Source organism: Danaus plexippus, chromosome 5 (assembly GCF_018135715.1).
Source record: "Danaus plexippus chromosome 5, MEX_DaPlex, whole genome shotgun sequence".
NCBI lineage: Eukaryota > Metazoa > Arthropoda > Insecta > Lepidoptera > Nymphalidae > Danaus > Danaus plexippus.
Genome location: NC_083539.1, coordinates 375,953 through 399,767, shown reverse-complemented (window position 1 = coordinate 399,767; position 23,815 = coordinate 375,953). Strand labels below are relative to the sequence as shown.

The window sequence follows — 23,815 nt, the reverse complement described above, 5'->3', positions numbered from 1 at the left end:
CTTTAATTCACTAAGATTAATAAATTCGAAGCTTTGAAAATAATCATCAAAATTGCAAAAAAATATACGCACAGATCTCATATCCGATGTTACTATAGAAATGTCGGAAATTGTAACGTCATTTGAGTTAGAGGATGAGTGATGGGACACAGCTGAAGTAGGCACGTGAGACGCTCTCGGGGTTACTGGAGGTTGTTTCGAACAAAATACACGGAACAGCGGCTTCACCACAAGCTTGAGACATCACAATAAATAAGGAACGTTTATCCTTTATGTAAAAAAAACTTCACAGATGATAATATCTACTAGAGAGTATGATAGAGAAACTGAAAACGGTTTATACGTAGTCTTGCAAAGATTACTCGAAATGAGGGTACAGATTAAATAGAATGACATATTGTTAGTGTTTTACACAGGTTTAGTATTTAAATTAGATTATATATACTAGAAGAGAGGCAGACGGATTTGAGTTAATATGTAATTATAAAGTAGTTAGAAAAAAATAAGTATTTAAGTATGAATTAAAGATTAAGTTTTCTATATGATTTATAAATAAAACTTTAATTGTTATAAACTCATAATAATTCTTTAATTAATTTAAAGTAACAAAAAAAAAACGCTGATATCTAAATATATTTTATGCAAAATGTTCTCCGTTAAATCTATTTTTGGAAGTGTCAGGAGATAAATAAGTAGCGATCGGGTCATCGACCCTGCGTTTGTGTGTAACGTTTATGGGAACGTATTTGACAACATTTTCATATTTGAGTTATAAGAAAGACAAAACATCCGTAAGAATAACACCGAGCAGTGTTCCCAGACCTTATAGTTGTGTCAACCGATTTCTATAAATTTGTATGCGTAAATTGTTTTACTGATGAAAGCCTCTTTTACCTACATAATATTTTTGTGTGGCAAGACTTGAAATCAGTGAAAAGTTATAAATAAAAAAGTATTAGTCACATGAAAGTAATGTCAAACCATATTAAAAATATATAATTCAAGTGTTATATTTACGATGAACAATTTTTATTTGTATAATTTCTTTCGGTTCCGTCTTTAATGCTTAGATATGTCACTGATTTGTATCTAAAAATTTTACTCAACTCTGTGGCTGTGCATTTCAATCGACAGTTAGAGCTGAGGTCCCAGACGTTTCGCAAACTGATGTAAACATGCGCCCAGAACGGTTCCTTTAGCACATCAATTATCTGTCTGCAGACGAGATTAGTTTTAAGCTAAATTATTAATTCAATGTAACCTTTACCACTCCTGTACATCTGATAGACGTCTAAACATCCGCTGAAATTTTGATTGAGAGTAAACCGTCTGAAAATCGTAGTAATCATGGTTTTTACGCTTAAAGTGAATCTTTACGATATCTCTATTTTTTTGTCTGTCTATCGCATGTTTCATTACAGCCGACCGCGCTGAAAAGGAAAGTAAAGGATGTTCGCAATAAATATTGTGCTCGATTCATAAAATGTTTCTTTCGTCTTATGATTGTGTTTTTGTTTATTTCCCGAACAATTAATTTTCTAGATGACGATCGATTTATGAACATTCAAATAACAATTACAATCATTTATATTAACAAACTATGTGCTAACATTGCTTTGAACTTTTTTATTGTTCCTGTTTAGTAAAGAAATAATTTTTTTAACAACAAGACAATTTATTCCCTTCGACAAAAGCTGACAAGAAATAAACGTAAAAATTCAAGTACTATAAACTATAGTGAGATATTTTTCTCATCCATCCTCGAGTACTTATTTAACATTTTCTTACAAGTGAATATAAGATAATTCTCATAAGTCCCAAATTATTGGTCGAATAAATTAAAAATTCCGTTATTACGACCCCCCCCCCCATGGAGGTCGCGAACAACGCTCCAGCTTTACGAGCAGTCGAGACGCACCACTTAAAATAATACACCGGATTTTGTTACACAGAATATTGCAATATTTAGTATGAGAGGGAAGAATTACTTAGGTCTTGGAGCACGCTGGCAGGACCAGTGTTGCTTGGTCTCTGTGGTAGTGCCTGTACTACATTCGAGGATAACCAATTTTGTTGGCATTTTATTGAAGGTTGTATGTTAATCGGATTCACGCGCCCTTCTTACTAAAAGTTACTGATTTGTGTTGTTTCTAAATATAGGAAATTTGTTAAGCCTCCTTACAGTCAAAGATCTGGTTTATCGTGTTAAGGTAACCTTTTACCTCACAGTATCAATTATTTGAAGACTTTTTCTTATTTCGATCATGTGTGTTTATGTTCTACCTTACAAACTCTGTGTTTTATTTCTGTTTTAAAATAACATAAGACTTACTTTTTCTTTCATTTCACTTACTAAAGAAGATTTCTTTTCATTAAATCCATTTATAAAACTGTCATTAAACTTTATTTAGGTATTAATATAACGATGAAGGCGTTAAGCTATTATGAGGCGTACGGAGTCTTTGACTTTACGAGACATTTTATTAGTGATTTGTGACATTTTATTTCGTTCCTTAATAATTCTTTTATTTTGGACTTTCCAAACATATTTATCATCTACACTTTTTTGTTTATTTTTTATACATTGTAAGTTCCACTGTCCAGAAACGTGGTTTATGGAATCAATATGTCGTTTGTGGAAAAAGTATGACATTTGTTCTCAGCCAACCAACTCAATCAACTCTGTTGTTTTGGTTCTGTCAATTTTTCGTGAGGAATAAAGAAAGTGAAATACGGTCTGAAGAGGAGGTGTCCGTGTTGATGACAATACTAGACTAGTAGCGTTTTTTGCTGTCGATATATAAAGTGTCTGGCTAAAAATTCAGCGAACAAAACGTGTGTGTCAGTATTCATGTGAAATTGTTTACAATACTTCCTAAAACATACGTAAAAACAAACCTCAGATTGTAAGCAAAGTTAGTACAATATTTACTTACCTATAACACTCTCTACCTGAGAATTGACCGTCGATATAAGCTAGCAGATATGTTTAAGTTTACTGTACACACTAATATTATCCTATTATAAATGTTTTGTTTATCAGAAAATAAGTAAGGTCATGGTCAAAGAGTCTTACGACTTACTTTTATTGATTTCAATAATGATTACAGTCATCATACAGTTTGGACCACATCTGTCCATGGACGTCGGTGACTGCTGCCCACCAAGTAGACCGTCTGCTCGTTTGCCACCTTTCACATAAAAAAAAAGTCTAAGACATATATTTGCAGGAAATTGATATGAATGATAGATTTCTTCAACCAGATTCCTTGATAGTCTTATTGTATCTGGTTAAATATTGTTCTGAATATATTAGGTAGTTGTTAATTAGAGTGTAATATAAGAGTGACAGAGGAAAAGTACGATAACTTAAACATGTATTGTAGAATGGAAGATCTAAGGTCATACCCTGGGATATGAAATAACGATACAAAGATATTTCACAGAACTACAGACGAGAGATATTTAGTGTTATAAATAATTAAAACAAGTAAAAATGAAAAAAAAAATCAATATAATATTATTTATGATTCATTTATTTACTCGTATAATATCGTGGTGAAAAGCTTTACTTCATTTTCATGCATACAAAAGACACATTATTTATTGTGTTACAAGTTTAACTAAAGGTTAATAGATATATATTTTCCATCCAACAGCCACCGAATGTCGGTAAACCCTACGTTACAATTTCAATACTAATTTGGAGAGTGCGACGACCCGGCCGATATTCAAATATTATGATCCGTGGGCCATTGAGTGAAGGTTCAAATTGATGAAAATAAATAAATTTTGTGAAATTAAATGTAAATCACAGAGATATATTAAATAAAGTATGTCATGAGAGACGCACGCACTTTAAAACCTGACTGTTAAATGACATCTTTTGTTTCGAGGAAGTTGATCTGACTTTCATTACCAATCCACACGTATTAAAACATATTTGTTCTCGTTTTAATCTGATCCTGTAAAATGTGTTCTTAACGTAAACAGTATTTCTTCAGTATTTGTAAACAGTAAACGAATGTATCAAGGAACAGTATGGACAACTCCGTGTTAAAGTTGCTCCAAGGTTCTCGCTTTACAGACTTGTTATAATAATATTGATGGCATCCCAGTTGTTAACATCTAAGAATAGTTTGTTCAAACGTAAACAAACTATTCATACTATATTTGAATTATATGCATTAAAAATTTAATGATTCTACACTAGAAGTCCTCATATTTTCTATTGATTCTTGTCATAAAAATTTGCCATATTTGATATAAGTCGTATCGAGATCTTACAACGCGTTTTTTTTAATTTAAATATAAAAATTACTCGCTCGTTAATATCTCAGCATCACTATTAGTAACGTCTTGAAGGTATTGGATGACCATACGTGTAACGTGTCGGCGACATGGTTGATTACAATAAGCATAAGAAGTAACACAACCAACTTCTATAACGAGCCATCGATTAGTGGAAGATTGATGGAAATCGGTTGAGATTTTAATCGAATATAGAGTGACAATGTGGGACGAGATGGAAATGTTAACTATGTGTATGTATTCCAGTAAAGACGCTACACGACATTGACACCGAGGATCGTCGTTCATTATCCGGAGTAATAAAACCGACGTATTGTGATCGCCCTACTTCATATATGATTATGAAAATTACATTAATTATGAATTAGGTAACGATGTCGTAGTTCACGATGTTTGCGATAAAATAAAATACTCTAAAAAAAATATCTGACATTTGTCATATGGACCAATAAATATAAGCGAGCGCTATTCTCGTACATACCTACATATACGTAATCAGATAAATTTCCAAATCTCAAATTAAGATTAATACAAAAAGTATTAATAACCATTGGTCGTTTTTAAAACAATCTCTATCTCTGAAGTGCTACTACAATAATCTGTAAGGAATAACTGGTGAAGTGAATATATATAAATTCAGAGAAAAATTGTCATACGCAATCAGTGTCACATAATAACCATTTAAAAAAGGCTTAGCAAATATGTTTGAAAATATATTTGCTAAGCCTTTAACGTACGATAAAGTTCAATACACACTTTCTCTTTTTACTCTTCAGTCTTTATTAAATATTTTTTTCTTGTTCAGTGCTAAGGTGGTACCCTTTCACAGAACAATATTTTCAATGAGAAATTATTTTGCTGCTATTGTTTTTATGAAAAAATTGGTCGAAAGTCCTATTTTAGATGCAGACACTACGTGAAGTTGCTCTATATACGGGGGAACGGGCCGCAGTGCACACGCCAGCTTTCAACGCGGATACTTCGTGGTTTTGTCTCCAGTGGTTGCGCCGACTGTTCACCAAAATTAAAGATTATGTTCCAGTACACTCATAATATAGATAGAGATGAATTAACGACAGTGTAGTATTGCCGACATGACTAAAAATATACTTCTGATTTAACTACGAGATTTTTTTTTAATTTAGGAATAATTAAATATTATCATTTTAAACGGCTACATGCGAAAATATTAGGTAACATTATGAGTACTTTTTAATAATTAATAAACAATGAGAGCCTTCGTAAATAGATTTTTATAGATTCTGCAACTAAATAACATTATTTTCTTTAATGTATCATAAGTTTCCATGACCTTACAACAAGTTCTTGCCGAAACAGCAGTTTTCGCTGCATCAGCTACACAGCTTTGTTATGTAAATTGTTTATGTTAAAAGTTATCTCAATGTATCAGGTATCGGATGTTGGTTCAGGGTTATGAAGACTAACGACACAGCCTGGCGTCACATCAGCGTGATCTGCCATAAACTTTATTGCATCCTTGATTTTGGGTCATTCTTACGTGTTCGTATCACACTGTTATAACTCCTATTACTACGGCATAAAGGGTGTTTTTCCTTTAAGTCTGTCGGGTAATAAAGGAATGCCCTTGATCGAGCCTGGTTAATATATTAGCTCATTGATTAGCCGAGATGTTCTGGTTTCGTGGAGATCTCAAGGCATTCCTCTAACAGTTTAATGCGAGTAAAACCAATTTCTTATGTTTAGATTAAAGTTTTATAATAGTTTTATAAAGATAATATTTTGAATTTGATTTTGACCATATAAGAGTCTCGTTTATTTATTCTTTGTACATAAAAATAAGATTGCTTCTCATCTCACCGCTTATTACAGATAACTTAAATTAAGTCATATATTCTGTGAAGTGAAAAAAGTGAGGCGAAGGGAAAGTTGTTTAGTTAATTATTAAGAATATATCAAATACAATCCTTGCTTTATATTATTCCATTGAGTTGAAAACAAAGATTGCGTGCGAATATTTTATCTAAAAATGTAGGAGATCCATAAAATATATGTATTATTAATATTATCCCGAGTAAAATTTGAAAAAAATTGTCGCTTGGAATGTTTTCTGTCACTTTGTCAATGGAAAGAAATACTTTTTATTAATCAGGAAAACAAATGATTGGACTATAAAATTCAATTCCAAATCTAAGTTTATTTTGAATTTAAAAAGCAGTATTTTTATGATATATTTATATGCAAGTATATAACAATATTTCCCTACAATTCTTCGGTAATATGTTAATATATATTTTATCCTACCCTGCACAATATGATATATTTGAATACTATATGTGTTTCCTCAATATGACCTCTGTTAACTTTTATTAGTTTAACCCGTATCAACTCCTGTCTAGATGAACTCTTTCTGCAACTATAAAATAGACAGCCATCAGATATATTCAAATTTTCAATGAGAATGCCATCAGTTGTGGCTGTGATTAAAATGCATGAAATGCTAACCTTCTCCCGGATGCGATCGCTCGGCCTTCCGACTTACTGGAAATATAGAATATAAATTTAAACAGAGCAATTTAAATCTTATGATGAGCGAATAAGGGTGATGATAGACGAAAAATGTAACATTTATTGGGCACCAAAAATGCACATGCGTGGGATCTACGGGCCTACGTCGTAGAGGGTCTACGTTCAGACGGCGCTCGACCGCCGCACGAGCCGGACGTAGACCCGCTACGTTCCCCGCATACAACATACTTCGGAACTTTTAGTACTTTTCTAACTAAAATATTTCGCGCGTGGACTATGACGACTTGAGAGAATATGGCGCCTTTAAGAGTGTTGAGTGACTTCACGGATGACTTTCAGAACTTTTCCACACAACATCCGGGGAAACATCATTTCAGGCACAGGAATCATTCGCGGGATCATGCGAGGAATCATTTTGTGGACGTCATGTCCAATTCAATAATGGAAGTCATCAATACTAAACTGGTTCCTGAGAACAGCGTGCTCCCAGACCTGGAGCCATTGTCCACCCACATGGACGAGAGACACTCTCTGCTCCTTAATATAACTATGAACAGGTCAGACTTGGCCTGGAGAGCGAGTTCATGTACCGCCACAGCGGCGCCATGACCGCGGTTTACTGTATCGCCTACCTGCTCGTCTTCGTCGTTGGCCTGGTGGGGAATTGCTTCGTGATCGCCGTGGTCTACCGCTCTCCTCGCATGAGGACCGTCACCAACTTCTTCATCGTCAACCTGGCTGTCGCAGATATTTTGGTCATAGTCTTCTGTCTCCCCGCTACGCTGATGTCCAACATATTTGTCCGTGAGTATTTCATCTAGAGGTCCTTACCGGCCTGATTATTTTTCTTTGTAAGCTTAGCCGAGGGCTTATTTCGTGTGCATGTTTTATTCATGGCCATCAGGTTTTTACAGAACATGATCGACGAGTTAAGATGTTAATGCAATTACTAATATTTTTGAATTTAAATTGTTAATTTAATTAGTTGAGTCGCCGCAGTGTGAATAATTTGCAATTAGTTTAATCGTATATAAATATATTTCTACAGCAATTTATCAAATATTTTATGCACAAAAATTTTCTTTTACTCACTTAATGTATTATATACATATGTTATAAATTGTATGAGTAAATAACTTTGGAATGTGAGTTTCAGAGTTATTTTTTTCATAGATTACCAAGTCTGTCGAGGGCATTTTTCTCCGGTTTTAAAACCTTATCTATTTTAAGCTGAAAGACCTGTGAATTTCCTTTTGTGGAAGCTTTAATAAATATTATTTTAATGTGATTTTTCTGTGCCATGAGTTGTTGACAACGCATCACTATATATTGTATTAATGGATAACGTTTGGATATATTTTTAGTAGCTCAATTTAATATACGTATGAAGGTTTCTTTGGAACACATGTTTATAACACTATTACTAAGAATTCAGACATATCTGTCATGAAAGGCATATCTGTTATCAAAGACGTATTGGATCCTGTAAATTAATGTTGTCTGAGTATAAGTTTAACAAATTCATAATGTGTTTAATGTAAACATCGTGCCTGTGTGTAGCGTTGATAGAATGTTGATCGGTCTCTTATCTCTCACACTTACTCCCATATTGTATTTACGATGTCTCGAGGCCCTCAATATCTTCACATTGTAAGTCGAACATGGAATAAATTGTCTGGATAAAGTCACGTTTATTGTTTAGAGATCACTTTTAAGTAAACAATTTGTGCGATCAGTAGAATGAATATATTATGAATTAATACTTCAGTCGCTATAAACCAACGAATTGACAACCTTAACAGCGTCTCGTAACGTTCTTGTGGTTTAAAATTAAAGTCATTAAAAAAAAACACATTTAGTTTACATTGGGTTGCATTAAACAGGCCAAGGTGAGCTTCATATACCTCTATGGTATAAACTTATATTTCTTTTGACTTAGTTTAGTTATTCAAAAGAATTAATTTATAAACATTATCTCGCTTGCATGTAAAATTGTCTTGACGAATGATCCGTGATAATGTTGATTTGGGTGTGGTTTGTTATTTAATCACGTCTTATTTATTGTGTGACATGTAATGCAAAGGTTACTGTAACCTGGGATTGGACTATAGCTGCACCTTATGCTGAAAAATAATCATTGATAGCTGAACGATATTACTCAAGAACAGTCAAAGTAGCTATTATTGAGGTTACAGAAACCAATAGAACTTTTTCGGTTTCCAATGTTATGTTATATTGTGTTTCATATATATAATTCTTCTAGCATAATCTACTGATTACAATTTCTTAAGCAAACTCTGAAATAGGCACCTTAGAAAGCAAGAGAATACGTTTTATAGAAAGCTCATTGGAACGTTCAAATATGGTAACACAGGCTGATGTTAGTTTTATAACTAGTTAAAGTCGCTGTTTTCAATTATGATAAACTTTGAGGAACACTCGTGCGGACACAAGTTCATGAAACAATTTGATTGAGAATGACGTCTGCTAATTAGCTGGTAGAGTACTTGTTTCACATAGAATGGAAACTTATGTCGCTAGTGCTGGTTATAATATATAACGTACGATGTGAAGCAACCTTCCACCAATTAATGTTTTATTGTTCATTAATATATAATATACATATAGGTGTCTGTGTCGCATACACAGCAACATTGTACAAAACACGCCTTTGCAGCCGCTTAAGTGAAGCTTTCACAAAGAGTGTTTAATATTAAGGGCTAGTTATTTGAGGCTCGTTTTATCTCAAACATTGGACATGCATATACTTTATTAATATATATATTTGTTGTGAAAAAATGAGTGAATTATATTTGTTTAATATAAAATCAGGAATTTTTGACAATTTTTCATGCATACATTTCATAAATTTAGAAGATAGGTATAAAATTGGGAGAAAATTAAAAATTTACGTTTTTACGTTTTTTATTATTATTAATATCCAACATATTCAACGATACAACGATAAAGTAGGAACTTGTAAAGAAAAATCTGTTTTCAATAAACAGATCGCTTCTATAAATCTTTAAGTAAGGACTATCGGATCATTTTGCAAGTATGCGATATATAAACTCAACCTCGAGCTAAATAATAGTTGGAATAATTAAATTACCTGAACGTCTCAATTCCCGGAACGCTTGAAATAGCTTAACTGCTCCGTTAGAGAGTTTCTGATTGTTGACAAATGGCTTTCGATAGTTGAGCAGAGTTCGCCAAGTCGAGGCGATACAGCCTTGAGTTAATACCAGACCGGAAAAAACTTACATCATTATAACATTCAGGAATAACGGACATTAATAATATGTAGGAAAAATAATTTATCAAAAACTTCCTGTAAAACTTTTCATAAGTAAGACGTGAAGTAACATTTACACCAGAACTCGTTTCTACGTCCGCTCCATAAAAACCTACCCCATAGACCGCGGTCACTTGGAAAACGTGACGCTTTACTTCACTCTATTAGAGTCGCGATAAAAAGCAGGTAGAGTTCATTGAAGAAGCCAATGATACCCAGTTACGTGACAATAATAAACTTTAAGTAAGAGTCATAAATGCATTATATGTTACTGACTCCTATAAATAAACTCGTGAACTACGATAACTAACTCACTGTGAAGAATATTTTAAGTGATATTTTATTCAGCCATTGTGTAACTTTGATTTTAAGTGTATAAATCGCATAAGAAGTTTTTGGCTGGCAAGTCTTTTAGGACTTTAAGATACTTTTTCTTATTTCGATTTTTCGTTTAGCAAAAAGTTTTTGTGCAGGCCCTGAAAAAGTAGACAAGTCCTGAGGGTCTCTAATAGAGGAATAAGAAGCTATGTCATTTCATTTGATTTGTAGCATTTCATGTCTCTCTTACTTGTCTGCTGAAGAGATCAAACCTAAGTCAGCGCTGGCAGCAGAAGTGTAGACTTATTGGACTTGTCAGTTAACTGAACTCATTAATTATAAATAGGTTCAAACTATCTTTGGTAAGAATATTCCACAATTGACAATTTATTTCAGATACTTTGAAAAATTATTTCATTTCTAGTCTCGGAGTTTATTGTAAGGTCAGAAATGCACGCTTAATGAATTTACTCTTTGTGTTTTCTATAGTATAATAGACTTTGTTTAAAATTGTTACGCGTTACTTCGTGCAACTCTTATATGTACGAGTACTTTGCTCTTATATGTAACTTTGCTAGATGTCAAAAATTCAATTATAATTCAATGTACGTTTTAAATACAAGGTAGGTTTTGAAAGAAAAGGGAATGTACTTCTATTATCTCCTTTTGTTAAATGTTGTCCACGTAGGGCAAAATTTACTGCATATTTTCGTATCAGTAAATAGTTTTATCTTTCTTTAAAATAGTTTCAACATAACAATACATATAAGATAAGATCATCTCAGTAGAAAATCGATAGAAATGAGTACATTAAGAGCAATTGTTAGAATTTCAGAGGAGTGTTGTTTATATTATCATACAATTAACATTCCATTATCAATTAAACAAAAGTTATCAAACGACCGAATCGATAGAATTGACGGAATCAAAACTGAGCAGAGGTAAGGGCTTATAACGAACATTGAACCGACGGTAATGTGTGGTTTTAATGATTAAAAAGGTTTTTAGTATTACATTAATTGCTTATATTACATATATATTTAGAAGAAAATGTTAAAGATTCTATGTCGATGAAATCATCATTAGACAGAGTCCCATCGTCAAATGAAATTAAACAAGAATCATAAAAATACTTTATAGTTCACAAAATCGTTTGAACTGTTTTCAAAAAGTCTAGTGTGAGTTATTATTTATATAGAGTGAGTTGAAAACAAGATCAGTCAGACATCAAACAGTTTCTGGTACTTAGTGAAAGGTTCACAAACTAAAAATATATTAAATCACTGAAAAGACTTAATTATTTTTATATACGAACAGTATTTTCAAAGCGACTAATGTATTGAGGGCAGAACTTTTCTCCTTAGTCCTTGTTATACTAAATAAATGAAGAGTTTCTATATTCTGGTGTCAGCCGTCCGTGTGTTATTTAAATCAGTAAACGACTTCACAAAGACGTCTCGGCGTGCTTAAAATCTGTTTTACGACTCTCGACTTGTCCGAACAACAGATTATATTTTGACTAAAATATGTGTTCTGTGGCGAGGTTAGCTTCGACGTTCCGACGATATCAATGAATAACGAACATTAATAATTCCATTGAATTTTAACACTTCGAGTTTAAACGAAGATGACTTCTTTCATATTAATTTATTAGGTTAGACAGAAATGGCGAAATTGTGGAGTCGATCGTTTAGACGGAAGGCGAGCCTCGTTAATATTCATAAATTAGTCGAGCCGTTTGGTCGATACGAAAAATAATGATTACAAAGTATTAACTATAAGAGATGATAGAAGTTTAAAACTAAAATCTAGTTTTTAACAAAATATTACGCGGTGACTTTGTTCTGAAGATCTCGGTTTATTTGGTCACAAGTTGGAGTGTGTATTGTGAGAGCGCACTTGGAGTTACAATCCGTCTTAGTAACTATATCTTATTAAAGGAATCAGGCAAGATAGTGCCCACTGCCTAAATCAACAAACACAAACTAAATTTTGATCTGCTATTTATGATTTTTTATTCGTGTCGTCCCTTCGATATTGGATATATATACATGTCTCCCTCTCGTCCTATAAATATTCATTAAACGTGACTTTTTAATAGCCGTGCATGACGTATGTACCCGTGGGCGTGTCACGACCAACTCAATCGCCTACATCTGTTTCTACTCTTTGATTTACATTCTCTATCTATCCGATTTATACGTTCAGATCGTTTTATTTTTAAACTATAACATTGTATTCGTTCCAATCAAAAAAATCCTTTTTGATGTACAACTAGTTCTCTCCCGCGATTTCATTCGCAGTGTAGCAGTTAGATAACAGTTGTTGTTCTCATTGAATAATTGAATGTAGCATTAGATGTTAGATCGCCCAAATCCCTGAAGTACCCGAGTCTAGTGTTTTCAAACAGCCAAAAGTATAGATGTAAATCATTCTAGCCGGCTGCTGTCGCTACAATCAAAAAGTGTTTATCTTTCTTTGGTACATTCACCCTACGTACACGTTCGCTTACTTTAATTGCCAGGTAATTAACAAACTTGATAATACTTTACAACACTTGGGTCAACAAACTGAGGAGTAATATGTACCTTAAATGTAAAGCGTTAAGATTGAAAATGTGCAGAACGGTCTGGATAAAGATATAATTGACTTACTATCGGGGGAAAGTTAGCGGTGTCCTGTCAAGTGTATTTGTACTCGTACGTGGGGTATTTTTCAATTTATTGGACATATTATTGTAGTGAAATAATTACTATAAATAAGTATACAGTTGATATTGTAAAAGGTAATTTTTGTTACATGATACAAGAGGCTCTGAAGAGTGAAACTAGATATTGGTCCTAGTTTATTGTTCTATGCAAATTAATTAACGTCCAGAGCTTTTTTCAGCTTAAATAAAACACCTCTTTTAATATTAAATAATAGATTTAATAAATACCTGTTTGTATGCATGATATATATAGCATGATACTTTTTTGTATCTATTTGTACTATCTATCTAGCTAAACTTTGAACCAACTGCGCCGATTTTGAAAGACTTTCACTGGAAGAGAATGATGTTATAAGGAGTGATTGAAGCTTTTATTTTGGCTGAAGCCGGAGACATGCCTATTTCTCTACATAAAAGTTTATACTCTTCGACATTTAAGCGAATTTACTTTCCAATCTGTTAAAATGTGCCAATAAAACTTTGAAATGAGGAATATCTACTCCAGATACATGTTGTCGTTATCACAGTAACTTAAGTTTACGAACATGTCTTATTAAGGTTAAGATTAAATAATAACGAAATAAATGGAATTTAAGATCAGGCACAGGAACAGAAGTGAGGAATATAAGGAAATACCAAAGTCAAGTTGACTTGAAAAAGTATTATTTGTACCTGAAGGTTATAGAGTTAGTAAGAGAGTCACACATCAGCCGCGGGAGCAAAGACCGTTCAGACTCTCGTAAAGTAATATCATTGTATTAATTTGTTTCATTTCGATGTTCAATAAATCGTTCAAAGATTTATCAAAAAAAAAAGCGGTCAATGCCAGCTGGAGTTCCGTTAACAAAGGGTTTTGAACCCTGAAATTCATATAACTCTTTGAAGCTTTGTTATTAACAAAGCGACGGACCGATCGTCAGTACAAAGGGCTTCATACTCGTTTACGTTCTGGATGTTTACCCCATAATCATTCAAAATCAATACGGTTTTTCAAGATTTTTTTTGTTTTGTATGATCTTCTATATTTATAGTTGTGTGTTGTTGTCTTTCAGAGTAAAATAAATAGAGCAGTTTATTTTTTTTTATATGAGCAGTTAGTGACACGGCACAAGCTGCCATCCTAATGGATTGATGTTATTATAAAATAAATGCCTTGTTTTGTAGTATTATTCACCCGCGGCGTTTCCTACTCGCAGTATTGTACCTCGTTTGTCAAGGGATATAACAAACAGGAAACCTTATTAACAACTATGATCACTGATATTTAAGAAAATAATTATTATCGAAGAATTTTGTTAAGCATACAATTAAATATAAAGCCATCTTATGAATCGAGTCATAATTTAAAGTCAAGCAATGATATCGAATTTAAAAGTCCGAATAAAGTAGAGGCGTTCCAGAGTCCAATAATAGTTTATTGCGTTGTCATCAGAGTCTGAGAAGTTTGGAACAATCGAATTGTTGCATTAAATGATAGCTAGTGGACGTCATTTAATGGCCAATAAAACTTATCACGTTGTAAAAATATAGATTCTCGTGTATAAAACCTACTAGGAATGATAATTTAATACAAATGTATTAACATTATTGGCTAAAAATTATATGTATACGAATATTTAGTTTAAACATAAAAAACTGACACACACTCATATGTTAATATAATGCGAAGCAACAAATACGATTTCAATAGAAAAATATTTGTCCGAAAATCTCTTCCCTTGGGATGGATTCGTTCGTCTTGTGAAATGCGAGCAGCGAAGTAACGGATGAAAAACTTGTATGAAATGTGTAGAGGTAAATGTACATGAGGTAGTATTAAAGCACTTCGAGAACACTCAGCTTCCCAAACAAACACACGTACTACGATTTTACTTTCATTTATGATCGTTAGTTCACAATGCTGGACTCTAAACAATTGCTGTCAAAAGTTATTGACATTGGCCCACGTGTGTCAATTTCAAAATTGATTATTTTCGGTACATTGACATCTGAACGAAGTGAGGTAAGCCGTATAAGTTACATACATACATTGACATACCGGTTTGTCAAAAGGCTTTATCCGTTTGATATAAAAATATGAAAATATTTCTGTTTTGACGAAGGTCATTGATATCGAGATAACCTGATATGTGAAATCTCAAAAAAGCACACTCTGTTTCTAATGGCCTTAAACCCAACGTTGTATGAAATTTCACTTGTGATAGCTTTGAAGGTAAACATTCAGGAAGATTGGATTTCAACAAATTCGAAAGAACCGAGAACATCTGTTAAAAATAGTATGTTTTCTGATTTAGACTCGATATAGGTGTTATGTGCAGGAGAGGGGCTGAGAAATACGAACCATCGATTTAACAGAAATATTTTAAAGTTTCCTTGATATAATTTGTTTATATCAAACAAGACCTGGACAATAATATGGACATCTTATAAATGCAATTCTCTTAGAAGTATTTGATTAATTTACTAAGTTTAAACCATTTGGTGTTTTGTTAATCGGACCCTTTTGAGTGTTATAAGCACTGCATGTCTTTAATTCCTTGAGCTTTGTGGTAATAACCATTATATTTACATTTTATTTATTAACACACTCCGAAAACGGGTCATTCTCAGTTTGTGTATATAATGTTAATGGGCGCGTTATATCGCCAACAAAGATTTTGGCCATCCCGATACATTTTTCGTATGTTTTCTTGTTAAATTGATGTTATGTACAACCTAAATAATATTTTTTTTATTAGTAACCGAACAGATTCTTATATAATTTTATTTATTTATAATTATTTATAGGACTTTTCTTATTTCTAAAAACATTTCGTATTTTTTACTTGTTGTATTTGGGTAACAATTATTTACTGTTTTTTTTTATTTATTCGACATATTATGACTAAAAAAGATATATTGTTTGTGAAACATTAAGGCGACAATTGCATATAAAATGAGCCTAATTGGAACGTTAAATTCGGTCCGGCCAATAACCAGTAAAGCCTTCGGTCAGAGACCACCGCATCTCGGAATTACGTTTGAGGACTTCTTTGCGGTAATTTTTATTAGGCGGGAGTAAATTGAATCTTGAATTGCTGACTTTGTTTCGAGGGTCTTTGGATTTCTAAAATCAGAGGATTGAGGAGCGTTGACACCAGGTTTAAAATTCAGAAAAATAATTTTCTTTTTTATTCAATACGTATTAGCAATCATAACACGTTTGTTACTAAGTAACCACGGGAAGAATATATTTCTTTTAAGACAAATCGTCCGGAGACAGAAATATATAACTGCATGTTAACATAGTATGTTTAAGAGTCTGAATCCCAATAAATCTCTGTGTCGAGTACACCGTCCTATTTGAATAAAATACCTATCATTATATATATCTCGGGACGATCGTCTGCACGCTCTCACATCCGGAAGACAGATAAAGAGGTTGGCAGACTGCGGATCAGTCAAATGTTTTTACAATTTTTATATTAAGATATTTAATTCTGCGTTATCTATTAAGGAAAATTATCTTTGTTAAGGAAAGTGTCAGGGGTTTAGATAAAAACCTTGTAGATTAGATTAAGGTGTCGATTTTATTATGAATTTCTACAATTTCAATAATATCACTTACATGATTATAAGTACTTGGTACCGCGATTAATGAGGCGTTTATTGCTGATATCGGATGGCCTAAATAAAGGTAACATATTCAATTACGAAGCACAATAAAAACGCTCACATTTGACACAGTTACTAAGAGCACTTGATGATGCTGGCAACTCAGCTCGTCTCACGTGTTCTGGTGTTGTCGGATACACAACTTTTAAAAATATTATCGTCTTTCCATTCTCATTAGTTTAGTATATCCACATTGACTTTTCCAATTTTCAATGCATATTAGTTATTTTGTTAGTTACAAAAGCAAGAATTACATACGTAAAAAAAACGCTCATAAAACTAAAGAAATATCTTTTTATTTATTCTAGTATATTTTAATTAATTTGTCAGAAATATTTTTAATACACCAAAATTTTGTGCGGTAAGTCAGGATATCAGATTATTCGATTGAAAATCCTTAGTAGTTATATCATAGGTAGCGTAAGATTATGTGTCTGAAACCTTCAAGTATAAGCCTTCAGGGGAAGTGGAAAAGTACGAGGTTCTAAGAATGTTTGGAGAGCTGATACATGTAGTGCCGGAGATGACTCCTTACTTTCGAGGATATAATTGTTATTGAGCTATTTTTCAAGACTTGTGATAAATATTCACGAGGAATCATCGACCTATCTCAATCTCGAGCAACTCTTACAAGCTGGTCTCGCAAGAAACGAGATGGACTTCAACCGTGACGGTATTCGTACAAGGTTATAACGCCGTTGAATGTTATACAGGAGATTGAGTAGGAGGCTGTTCTTTACTTTTGTTTACTTTTAAAGGGTCTTGATTCGATCGATATTAAGCCTGTGTAACGGCTTTTTTAAAAGTAGACTATTCTTTATACCGTTATACAGGACCATTGGATCAAACATTCGGTCTCCCTTTCTACGTATATAGCTCACAGTAAAATGATAATGCGTCATTATTTTTTATATATAACAATTGACATCTCGTTATTACCTTCACTCTCAGTTTTCTTACGTTCGAAAGAGTATGTAATTACGTAATGCACTTTACATAAATATGTTTACTTTAAATTATGGATATATTTCTAAAAAATCCTTTTTCCTTAATTATCTGTATTGTATTGTGGTAATTATTATTTTTTTCATTATATCTGTACACTTTTTAACTTTAAAAGCAGCATTTGTCTTTGAACAATTAATGATACTCACAACTATAGTACACTAGTTTTCACATTTGAACATTTAGTAAGAGGAACGATAAACAAAACTTACAAGCGAAGTTCATGTTTTATTTATTTAAATTAAATATCTCGAGGAAAGTAAATAAATCGAAATGTTTATATATTATTAAGGGACAGAAATGCTTTTCATGTGTTCGAGAATATTTATTTTTTTGTCAGTTAAGTTATAAAATATTTATTTAATTTGTTTTCTATCATATAATATTATTAATTGTTTCTTAGCTTCAATTATTTATGTTCATCGTCGATTTTTTATTACAGAAACTATGGTTTCTTTGTGTTATTAAAAGTAAAGGTACCTTAGTTTTTGATATAAAGAATTCTTATAGTTTTTTCACTGTGGGAAATTTACATGAATCCTACGTGATAAATTCGACTCCACATCTGTCCATTACACAGAGGCGCAGCACCTCTCCGTTGACAGATAGTTTGAAAGGCGTTTGATTTCTAAAACCGAAGCGTATATTGATAACATTCACAAATAATTCTTTCACGTTGAAAGTCGCTAGTTTTATCGATATAGAGGTTTACAAACAGAATAGTTTTAATAAATGAATTGATAGCTAAATATATTCTTTTGTTGTTTCGTCGTAATCAATTCTAAAGGAATCGAAGAATTTCCACGCACACGTTATTGCTGACCAACATATTTAATTAATAACCAAATCTTTCTTCCAACAAACTTTAGAATATAAAGATCGATTGTAAATATAAATTTTCATCAAAAGAAACGCTAAATGTTTGTATGGAGCTCATTACGTGTACAGATATGTACATACTGATATAATTTACTCTTTTAAAATATTCTAACTAAATAATAAGTACCATAAATATATTGTTATTAATACCATGATGTTTCGAAATCGTTATCTGGAGCACTGGAGGTCTTCGCTTCTAATACATCTTTATAACACGACTTAGGAAGTGTCTAGCGACCTAGTACCAGAGCGTTTGCCTCAATTTCAGGTTACACTACTGTTTTTGGGACATCTTAGATTATTGCTCGATCTTATCATTAAATGACTGTACACATATATTGTTTATACAACACACGAAACATTCACAATGATTATTTACTTACGCTCTAATATTAAGAGACATAAACTAATTTTTGTAAATTATATTTTTTATTCAGTTCTGTTCTGTACTATAGAGAATATTTTCAAGTTAGACGAATAACTAGGTAATATACCTTGTTAATAATATAGCTTTTTGTTGTTTTACCAAAAGAATGAACCTGCCATAAAATATATTAAATTATGGGTTATTTTACCAAAACGGCCGTCAGAATATCGCAATAACGTAGCCAAAGCGACGGTGAGTTGCCATTTGCTTTTATACCACTCAAATAACGTTATATCTCGGTCACCTACTTGTAAAATATTTTGCCTTTTACACAGCTCTGTGGCCACCGAGAATAGCTTGAAATTAGATTCCTCACTATACTGTTTATAACGATTTTTACAACTAAAAGCTTATTCTAGTAAGAGGCATGGTAAAGTAATCTCATTAAAAAATTAAAAAATTAGGAACAAAATGAGTTATATATGTATATCATGTAGTATATTTCAAAAGCATACAATGCGCTCTTAGTATTCATTATATTTCATCTGACAAGAGCAGATCGTCCAAATATTTTTAAAACTTTTTCTATATAATAATGGACTTGTCTGTTTTCTACGGTGACGCAAGGTCTACTCACTCTAAATGTGTGTTTTTCGAATGTTCTCGTACATTTTCTTTTTATTTGAACCTCAACACGCCGCGGCCTGGCGGGAAACAATATGTTGTGCTTGATTCGTTTCGTTTCCAGACAAAGGGTTTAATTTAATTCATTGAGAGTTGTTTGCAATTAATTTTTGTTCTCTCGTAAACGGAAATGTGTTTGTTCACTGAAATAAATAACGATTACGAACAAAAAACGTTTAACAGATTGTTATTACATTAAATTCAATAGTTAGCGGCGCAGAAGGTGAATGCTTCTGGACTTCCAATATAAATCAAGCATCAGATCGACAATGAGTTAAACATGGTCGTTGAGGGATTCTCATCACAGACTGTATTGAGAACAAGCATCAGTGAATTCAATTTTCCAGTACTCACTGACGTAAGGAAGTAGATGTATTGATAATATTTTTTCCATTTTTCCTTACAAATATAATACACATACATTTATAGTTCCACATCAAACATTATTTTCTTTATATGTCATCATAGCATTAGTGTTAATAGACAGTAAATGGACTAGGAGATTTTGAAATAGATTTTCAGGATTCTTCATTAAAACCATGTTACCTGTGCAGTTAGAAGAAAATACTAAAATAGTGTGTTTTAAGATACGATTCTAATATAAGATTCACAAGTTATTAACATATAGTTAACATTTTCACTGCATTCCTTCACAGAGAGTAAAGCTATAAACCCACAGAGCAACAGACGCATCCTAATGATTAAATAAAATTATGAGACTTAACTCTTAAAGGACAATATTAAATATTAGTTCTGAGGTGCTCGTATCGTGTTTAGTAAATTTAAAAATTAAAATTAAATAAAAAAATACTTAATGTGGTAAATTAATCTGTTCCGTAGTGAGTGATCGGCGAACTTTTAACTTAATAACGGATGACGCGATTGTTTCCAGCCTCTTGTTTGTCACTTTAAACCTTCTATCACCCATTATGCATAAATCGCTATTTGATCACATCAACGTCTGCGTCTGTGCGAGAGATTATATTAAATTAATTTTCAAAGAGAAAATTGTTTAAAATTAGGCATTAGATTATGTGAACTTGTGAAAAGTAATAATTGATTAAAAAAAACTTTTTACTCAAATAATACTTACAAAAAAAAACTTGTCAAATAAAAGTCAGTCTTAAAGAAATGTTAAAACTATTTGTGTCTTCAGCAATATTTATTATTATAATTATTCTCAATAATAAACATTAACTGAACATTTGAATTGTTAAAAAATTAATATTTAAATAAGTAGTATTTATTAAGACAGGTTTATATTGAATAAGGTCTCGTTGAATGTTATTCTTCACTTCTATACATTCAGGGTGTCTAGAACAAGCTCTAACGTGAACCGCGTAGTAATACCAACTATCTCTAACAAGTCGTATTTATAAGAGTCGAGGTTTTTAAGAATCTCAATTAAAATTTCAATTCAACTGATTTTATATTTAGGACGCACGGGACAGTTTGATAAAATATGATCCTTTTTTTATATTTTTTAGAATTTTGATTCAATACATTTTTCTTTTCCTGTTCTCTAGGCGTTTTTTATTCGACACCTTTTACAGTTCCCACGTAATAATTGGATAAGCCGGGAGCGACCTGCTCGTCCCGGCCTCGGTGTTTTTAAATCATTCTTATTAGATTCTAAAATAGTTTTTATAGACGGTCTTGTGGAATCTAATATAAATAGAGAGGACGTAACATTTTATTTAAATACATTATTAAGATGATATTATGACAGTCGCAGCGATAACTATCTGTATAATATATAACGCATCGCTCTGATTGAATCCAGTTCTAAACTGGAATGGTAAAAAACTCCACACCGCATTAATTCCAGAACCCGCTGCCAAGTTTTTTCTTATTTCACATTTCTTTTGTTGGTATCTCTCTTCAAGATCGCAATTTGTCTCCAAAAGCAAGATGTTTACAGTCAGAACAATTGTTTATTTATTTGTTTTTCATTAATTTTTTTTTCAAAGTTATTCTTGTATATTTTAAAAACCAATTTCGTTTTCGTTATTTCTATCTGTAATCTTAGTTATTTTAAGAGGCTGTTCATCTCTCATGGAAATGTTTTATTTATTAATCTTTCACTTCTTTAATTTAAGAGAGTTAAATATTGTTTGATTTAAAGTATTCGTATCGAGAAGAATCCATACGGCCGGATCAGGTATTAGTTATTTTGTTGTTTAAAATCAAAGCATTTATAGCAAATTTATTGAAAACATTGGGTCCAATCAATAATTAATTGAACAATGAAAGTGACATTCAATCCTTTCTCTGCGAGCTATAACTTGAAGGGTTTTATGTTTTATTGTTACGAGAGTGATCTTTACAGGGCGTCTGATGTTAATGTGAAAATGAGATTAATTCATTAAAGAATTAAGACTTCAATCAAACATTTACATCACATTTCACGTAGTAATTTTAATATTCGATGTTTTATTTATCAAGGATAACTATTGGCTATCGTTGCAGCACGTGAAGATCAACACGAGCAGATTTTTTTTGCAAAAACGTTAGTTTTTTCACAATAACTCTAACTTACAAAAAATTACACAAGTTGCTAGATATATCAATACAATAATTTCACATATTCTCTTGATTACTATGACGTATAAAGACAGTACTAATGTGGACTGATAGTGTTTCATTGTATCACGGTGTAGGCATGTCAATTGTATTTACTCTATGAGTCTGATCACCTTGACTGACAAGCACATGGTACAGCTATTGACAGCTGATATTTTTGAATACACAATTTATCTGAATATTTTCAATAAATAACGCTGAGAAAAGCGTATTAGGGTAAATGTTGGAAACAAAAATACTCATAAATTTAATTTATCTAAATAATAAGATTATAAAACTTACTCTACCTTTAAAGTTTCTGTTTCACTTATACTATCAAGATATACCTAATATAATACAGCTCCTTAATGTACTTAGACTTTATAAATATTCTGAACTTCATTGTTAACAAAGTCGCAGGCGAAAGCTAGTTTTTATATTAAATTTTTATAAAGAATAAGACACTGCGTCTTACGTCCACTCGTGTGTTATTTATAAGAATGTAGAGAACGCTAACTCGGATTTATTAATTTTTGCAATTTTATCATTCTGCGAATGCAGACTCGTGGAAACATTCCATATATTCTGTAATGACATTAAAACCAGACGACAGATATATGAAGCTCATTTCTTAATAAAACCTTTGGTAAGAGTTTTATCCAGAAAACAAATTTATTATTTCCTGAAATCTCTCTGAATGCGGTTTCTGTGCGCTGATCACTGAACTGTAGGTTTGACTTCTTTTCCCGTCTCGAGTGAATGCGTTCATTAGAATCAAAGAGCTCGACAAAAATGCAAGCGATTAAGTCATTTAATTACGTTGTATGCAAGTTTCTAAACGGAAATTTTAAATTCTCTACAAACGCACTCTGTTACACAGCCGACTTCCGAGACGAATATAAGAGACCAATTAAAATAAACTTAGATTTTTTTTTTAACAAAACACTTAGAAAATTTTCTGTAATATTATAATAAAAATATTGTTGTTATGTATATGTAGTTTTTTTTAATTAAACGCAGTCAGTGTCTTCTTTAATGAACCTTTGTAAACCCTTTATAAAAGATATTGGGATTTTCAAACAAAAAAAAAAAATACTTTCCCTTTCATATAAGTTCGTATCTAGAGAAGATGTATTTTAAATGATATAGTAAATAACCTTTATCATTAAATAGCTTGCGACGCGAGACAAGCTCACCCTAACTCACTACACACTCCGTTATAAGAGCGTCTAAAGTAAGTTTGGGTTAAGGTTTTCTGGTCTCTATACCTGCTTCTGACTCAATGAGGGTGTTTTTTCAGTGGAACGGTTCCATCAAATATGTTCAAGGTCGACATCAGGGTCAAGTGTCATCTCAAACAAGATCTTTTGAATCGAAAATGAAGTGGTTTTATGTTTAATAAGTCTTCAAGATTATGAAAAACTAGCTTGGATATTGGTTTTAAAACATTTTTAGTTTTTGTATCGCTGTTCATGTTTATTTTTGATATTTAGTTAGTGTGTGTTTAAAATTTTTCACATAT

At 32.1% G+C, this 23,815-nt stretch overlaps 2 protein-coding genes across 2 annotated transcripts in view; both read left to right on the top strand.

Moving 5' to 3' along the window:
• The window catches only part of LOC116769217 (uncharacterized), a 324,623-nt gene that overhangs the window by 142,998 nt on the left and 157,810 nt on the right, over window positions 1–23,815 (top strand). The window lies entirely within an intron of this gene.
• Window positions 7,425–23,815, top strand: part of LOC133320787 (neuropeptide SIFamide receptor-like) — a 29,086-nt gene continuing 12,695 nt past the window's right edge. The window contains exon 1 of the mRNA XM_061529415.1: window positions 7,425–7,623. Coding sequence (XP_061385399.1) covers window positions 7,425–7,623 — 199 coding nt within the window. The remainder of the gene's footprint in view (window positions 7,624–23,815) is intronic.